Below are 7,242 nucleotides of genomic sequence, written 5' to 3'. Positions count from 1 at the left end.
CCATAGTACAAGCTCTGCTTATTTTGGAATTAGATGGCCGTGTGTGAATAATGTCCCAGTATATTATTATATATGTCTAAAATGCATATAGGTACATTGATTAATTGCTGGATCGACTAGGAATTAACTGTTTTCTTTCAATCACAAACTGGTTTGTTATTTAAGCTGGTTTTTTTTTAAATTAACGTCTCACAGTTCTCTAGATAATTGAGTGACGGTATCAATATTATTAATCTCGAAGCTGTAATTGGTTGCTAGTTTTGCTGTAGTTATCGTCTAATGATTGAAAAGTCGATGATTGGCTAGAACAGATATGTACACAACTTATGTGTTATTTATTTAATATTTATAATTGAATAAGGATCTTTAATGCTAAGAATTTTTTAAAACATTCACAAAAACGGTTCATGGATATATATATATATATATATATATATGTTTTTTTATAGTATAGGAAGGCGGACGAGCATATGGCCCACCTGATGGTAAGTGATCACCAACGCCCATAGACATTGATATTGTAAGAAATGATAACCGTCGCTTACATCTTACAAAACCAATTAAATACCAACCACCAACCTTGGTAACTCATATGTTATGTTCCTTGTGCCCGTAATTACATTGGTACACTCACCCTTCAACTGTCACCGGAACAACAATACCAAGTACTGCTGTTTTGCGGTAGAATATTTGAGTAGGTGGTACCTACTCACACGAGCTCGCACAAAGCCCTACCACCAGGAAATATATATTTAAGATTAAAAAAATGGCGTAAATTGTGCTCGAGACTCAAAGGTATTTTTTTAAACATTTTGAACAAGTGATAACTAGTCGTAGAATATAAAAAATATTGATGGTAGCTACTACTCAACAACTTGTGGGCTTAAATCGGTTTATTGTTTCGTGTTTTCTTTTATTTTTTGCCATATCATACCTATTGCACAATGTGGGAACGTTCATATTTGTACAAAACATTGACCCCGCAATGAAATAGTTATTCCTTAATAATCTTAATAATCTCGCACTGATCTAGAGGAATTCCTATATGAATTAGAAGTTTTGTAATTCACTAATAGATGGCGTTAGGTGCTCTTAAACAATAATTAACGGTTCATTTAAATTACTTACTGAACATAAAATCATTATCAGAGATCGTTAACTATACTTTAAGCTTATTGTTTTGATTACACAGTTAACCATAATATGGTTCATGGTTATTATGTCCACTGTTCATGGGCCGAACCTCTTAAAATATATCAAAATCGGTTTCGTACTATCAAACGTATAATTTTATTCGTGAAAATGAATGTAGATAAAAAATTATATATTAAATACTTACATACAATAAAAAATAAAAGACAATTAAACACTTAAAATAATATCCTTTTGAATATGTGATTAGTCACAATATAATATTTTGAAACATTAAAACAAAAATAATTATTTCACAATAGGCAATAAACACGCTGCGGTATGTTAGGCTGCGGCCTTCGGCTTCATTTTCGGCGGTTTTATAATCGAACCGATGCTTTTTCTCTTCATCATGGCAGCCCGTTTTTTGGCGGGTGTTTGCATACCTTTCGCCATTTTGTTTGCTTTCAACTTGACAACTTTCTCTTTTTTAATTTTAGATTTCTTCGTAACATCTTTTTCTTTTTTATCCGTTTTGTTGTTCTTTTTATTAATCTCAACCTTTTTAGGCATTTTCTTTGCTATTTTTTTATCTTTCGATTCGACTTTTTTTGTATTTTTAGATTTTTCTGGTGTTGATTTTTTTGATTTTTCTTTTTTTTCAGATTTTTTCTCTTTCTTTTTCTTTGTTTTCTCTAATTTATCTTTACCCGCTGCTAGTTTGAACGATCCAGTGGCACCTACCCCTTTAGTTTGAACTATAGTTCCGATTTCGACGCTCGTTTTCAAATATTTCTTGATTAAATAATTATTTTTCTCCACATCAAAATTATATTTCTCTTCGAGATATTTCTTAATGGCGTACAAAGATGTTCCTTTGCGGCTCTTCAGATCGACCAAGGCTTGATTAATCATTTCTTTCGTACTTATCTTTTTTATTTCTTGTTTCTTTAAAAGATCTGCTGTTGGACTTTTCGGCGCTTTTTTAAATGTTTTTTTCGATAACGCCGATTGCATTTCGATGTCCGATCCATCTGAAGACATCTTTATTGATGTACTGAAGGAGACGAAACCGTTTTCTTATTATATCATCGATTAAGAAGGAACGAGCAATACTTTATAGAGATCTCCTTACTAACAATTTTGTTTTATGCAAATTTGAAGGTAGTTGTATAAATTTGTTAATGTCTCTGTCACACGCTAATACTTGTTAGGAATTAAAGTGAGTGGCTAGATAATAGATTGTTAATAAGCCGCAACTTAATTCTTAAAAGTTTATTCATGGCTTGCCTAGAATATAGGTACATAAGCAATGTGCAAATTATTCAATAAGTTTTTTTTAATACTATTTTATGCTAGTTTTTTATTTCACATCGTGTGTGAAATTGTGATATGGTTCATAAAATTCATATTGAAATAAATTTAGTAAGACATAATATTTTCATTCTATAAAATATTTATGAACAGATAAAGTATCAATGGTTAGTGGTTAATACACACACAAAGCACATAGGTACATATATTCTTATGATATATAATAATGGAATGATACTATTATATACATATGTAGGTATATCGCGACTGATATCTGGTAGCCTCAACGTGAACATGAATGAACAACAATAAAAGTCCGAACGCCACAAGGCTACGTATAAGTAGGACTATGCCGGATAATTGATAGATTGTAGATTAGACTCAAGACTTACTTGACAATACTACATTAACTTTTTCGTGGTGTTATACCAACTTAGTAGAATTTAATTTAAAAAACGATTCATACTGTCCTTAATTTGCCTTTATTTAAATATTACAAAATGTCGTATTTGTCATTTTGTAATTTTGTTCACTAATATACATAGGGCGAGTAAAAAATATTAACACGGTCATGCACACATCGAACCGGACCACAGACAAATTATTGCTGTTTAGCGATGGATTAATTATTGGTAGGCATCAATTAACCCGAACGTGTAGGATTAAACAAAGCCTTAACCAAGTATCTAATGCATAAATAAACAATTGTCTAAACATACTCAATATAAATAAATAAAAATGAAGTGTCTGTCTGTGAATTTACAATTTTTTTTTTAAAGTTAATATGGCTATTTACGAATTACCAAAATAAAAAAAAATCTTTTTAATTTCAGAATACCATTGCTAGCACATAATTATTTAAATATTTTTTAATGTGTAATTCAAATATGCATTACGTACGTTAAAATGGTAGACTTTGAAGGATTTTCGTCACAAACTGTGTTGCACGCTGGCGAAGCCTCGGGTTTTGCTGGTTTGTTATGTATCAAATACCTATAGATATAATATATATTTTTAATTTAAGTAATAAGGAATCTGAGGAATTATTCTCGCTAATTCCTGCTTCCCCCTTCCCTCATAAGTCTACGCGTGCTGGCTCTCGACGTCACCGCCTAGCTGTGACATCAATTCCATTACGCACGAAGAAATTTGGCAACTCCTTTCTTTGTCGCACTTCCAAAAAATGGAATTCCTTACAAGCTCACGTGTTCCCCTCCTCTTACAACCCGAGTTCTTCCAAACGAGGCGTGAAGAAGCATCTTACGGGCCGGCAAGGCGAGGGGGCGGCTAGTGTAGAACATTCTTCCCAATTGTACTGGCCGTCGTCGCGTTTGGACTCTACTTCCACTTACCATCAGGTGGAGTGGAGTCATTTTCCCTCACGGAAATATATAAAAAAAAAACCACTATAGGCGCGGTCCTCCGACTGTTTCAAGTCAATTGAATATTCCCTTCATTAAATTAGATATATTTTTTAAAACATAGCTTAATTTTTATTTCGAGTACGCAGTGAAACAAAAATTAATTCGAATGCGGTTGCCGGATAGACCTCGCCTCCGCCAGTTTTATTTAAAAAAAAGAATTGTATTAATCTAATATTATTATTAAACTGTTGTTAGATTTTATGTGTTTATAGTTTCATTCGTGTATTTTTTTTAATACTGTAATGGTAACGAAAAATATAAATATTATAAACCTCACAAAGCGGCTGTTTAGTTTTAATTTGATTTTCCCTGTTTTCTGCGCCTGACATCTTTCCGGTCGTGTCGAATTGCTTTATCATCGGATTATGAGTGAGTGAATAAAAATATGATGTCAATTAAGAGATAAATATGTGGTATTTCTAAGTTTAAGCAAAGTTAATCTTCTGTAATAAAATAATTGTAAATAAAGCAAAAGTAAAAAAAAAGTTTTATTGTATAAAAATTTAAAAACTCCCTTTTTATAAAGGTATAATCGAATCCACGAAGTTTAGTGCTTAGCGTCGAAAAATTAAAGTTAGTGTTCTAGGGTTAAATTGCATTATTATACATATAATAAGAAGATTTCTTTGTCACAACAGCGTTATAAAAAAAACGCGCGCTAATTTCAAACCGCCATTTTGTTGATTTACAGAAAGGTAATATCATTAATTAATTATTGTCGCGTCTTGTGATTTTTTAAATATGTTAAATTGTGGTATTAGGATTTTTAAGTGTAAGTAATATTGAGTGAGTAATTTAGATCAATTTATGTGATTTGGTGTTATATTTTTATTAAGACGAATTTGAGGTTATTATTAATATCAGTCACTTTAGAGTTTGTATGGCTTAATACGAAAATATTAATTTATGAATCCGATTGTAATGTTTATTGCGGCGTGGTTGCACTTACTCAACATCAGTCACTCGTTTATTGGTGGCGAGGTGACGTCGGTTACACTCGGGTTACGTCATGACGTCGGTCACACTCGAGTAGCGCAGAACACGCTCGGCTGACGTCAGCGACACTCGTCAACTGCATTTGGAGTTGGTTGTTTTATACATCATCGACCCGTCTTAAAAATCTCTGCACTTCCCCCTTGGCTGGAGCACTGGAAGCTTATACGTATCGGGCGGGCCCAAACCCTACCGCCGCCGGTATCGCTTCTAGGGGAATCCGTCGACTGGTCCCAGACTGTCAAGTACCTGGGCGTGACTGTCGACAGAAAGATTTCAATGCGACACCATGTGAAGAACGTGGTAGCGCAGGCGCGCGCCGTAAGAACCCTCCTATTTCCTCTACTGGCGTAACACCTGCCGCTCCGTGTGAAACTGTGCGTTTACAAAGCGTACGTCCGCACGCGACTCACCTACGCAGCCCCAGCGTGGTTCGCGCTGGCTAGCGAAACAAGCCGCAAGTTACTACAGGCGCAGCAGTCGCTAGCGTTACGCATTATTACCGGAGCCCCTCGCTACGTGAGAAACGTAGTGATAGCCAGAGATCTGCGTATGGAGAGCCTCGACGACCACGTTCGCCGCCTGAGCTCTACTATGTTTGGCCGCGCTGACGGAGCACGATCCCAGCACCTGTGTGGTATCGCGCTATACCATCGGTGACCACCGGACCCAAGAGGACTACCACGTGACCTCACTCAACACTGACCACTTATTCCTCGCTGGCTGATGGGCGCTCGCCGGCAACCAACGGGCTCAACCTCGCTGAGCGACAGGAAAAGACAATCCGGACCCACCACTCCGCCACAGACCGCTGATCGCCGAGGCTTGATCGCTCTACGGCGTGAACCCCCGAATTAAACACCATGGATATGATCCTACCCAGTGACCCGTCTGTAGTTGCAGACGGCGTTGCCACCACTGCAGGGGGCCATCGCCCCGAACAAGTACCCCAAGACCCACACGGGCCTGAGTGGACATTTTTATTTTTTTATTTATTTATTTCAAAGGAAATCTCTCTTTTTCTTTTTTCCTTGGGTCCTCCACATACTACCGCCTTTTCTTATTATTACGACAAAAAATAAACGGGGTGACATGAAGAAAATATAGGTTACTGATTTTGTCATTGTTATTCTGTATACTTTTCCTGCTCACTCGATTTGAATGCGTAAGAAATGCTTTATTTCAGCATAACAGTGATGGTCTAGTGGCTAGATATAAGGCCGCAGACCCGGAGGTCTTTTGTTCAATTCTCAGGTCGGGCCAATAAAAAGTTATTGGGTTTTTCTGACAGAAAATTCTCAGTAGCAGCCCGGGGTCTGGAAGTTGGAATTGTGCACTCTCGTGCCTCGGAAAGCACGTAAAGCCGTTGGTCCTGCGCCTGAATTCTTTCCGGTCGTGTCGGATTGCCGTCCCATCGGATTATGAGAGTTAGGGATTAGAGAGTGCACCTGTGTTTGCGCACAAACTTATGCACTATAATATGTCCTGCGCAGTTGGCTCTCTCTCTTGAGATTGGCCGCCGTGGACGAAATCGGTTTGAAGGGCCTTATGATATGGTATACCAAATTACTTCGTTTATATCCGTAGTTCTTGAACACTTCTCCGTAACATATCAGGTACGCTAATAATTAGAATGTCGGGGATTTATATATTATATACCTACTACTAACCTGGTAGTTGGTGGCTTTACGTAAGCCCCTCTGGGTAGGTACCACCTACTCATCAAATATTCTACCGCATACTAAGTATTGAAGTGTTCCGGTTTGAAGAGTGAGTGAGCCAGTGTAACAGGCACAAGAGAGATAACATCTTAGTTCCCAAGGTTGGTGGCGCGATGGCGATTTAATGGTGAATATTTCTTACAGCGGCAATGTCCATGGGCGATCCATTTGTCCGACCATCTCCTTATTTTATATGTATTTAAAAAAAAACTATTCTGCGAATTATGACCTTGAGAAGTTGACACCCATGACCTTGGGGCATTTCAACTATGCAAAAGTGTGTGAAATGTGCAAAATATATGTTAAAACTAGTAATAATAATATCCTGGGACATTTTTCACACACGGCCATCTGATCCCAAATTAAGCTTGTACAGAGCTTGTACTATAGAAACCAGACAACTGATATACTACATATACTGCTTTTCTTTTGTAAATACATACTTATATAGATAATTACACCCAGACTCAGGACAAACAGACATGTTCATGCACACAAATGTCTGTCCTGGGTGGGAATCGAACCCACAATCTTCGGCGTGAAAGGCAAGTATCTACCAACCACGCCAACCGGCTCGTCAAAGTATTACTATATGAAAAAAAAAGATTCATTAATTTTGTAATTGTTTATTTAATTTCGTATAAAATGTTGTCTATATA

The 7,242-nt window shown here is 36.7% G+C and overlaps 1 protein-coding gene across 1 annotated transcript; it reads right to left on the bottom strand.

The window, feature by feature from the left end:
- Positions 1–1,352: 1,352 nt before the first annotated feature.
- Positions 1,353–2,856, bottom strand: LOC126779136 (histone H1.1, embryonic-like). Its single transcript, XM_050502993.1, has 2 exons — positions 2,838–2,856; positions 1,353–2,188 (listed from the first exon to the last, which is right to left on the bottom strand). The coding sequence occupies exon 2, from the start codon at positions 2,173–2,175 to the stop codon at positions 1,477–1,479; it is 699 nt and encodes a 232-aa protein (XP_050358950.1). The 5' UTR covers positions 2,176–2,188; positions 2,838–2,856; the 3' UTR covers positions 1,353–1,476.
- Between the last annotated feature and the right edge of the window lie 4,386 nt (positions 2,857–7,242).

The sequence above is a fragment of the Nymphalis io genome, chromosome 28 (genome assembly GCF_905147045.1).
Source record: "Nymphalis io chromosome 28, ilAglIoxx1.1, whole genome shotgun sequence".
In the NCBI taxonomy this organism is placed as follows: Eukaryota; Metazoa; Arthropoda; class Insecta; order Lepidoptera; family Nymphalidae; genus Nymphalis; species Nymphalis io.
This window is presented reverse-complemented; position numbering and strand designations above follow the sequence as displayed.

Coding starts and splice junctions, on each gene's coding strand:
- LOC126779136 (XM_050502993.1), bottom strand. CDS start 2,175: ATGTCTTCAGATGGATCGGACATCGAAATGCAATCGGCGTTATCGAAA.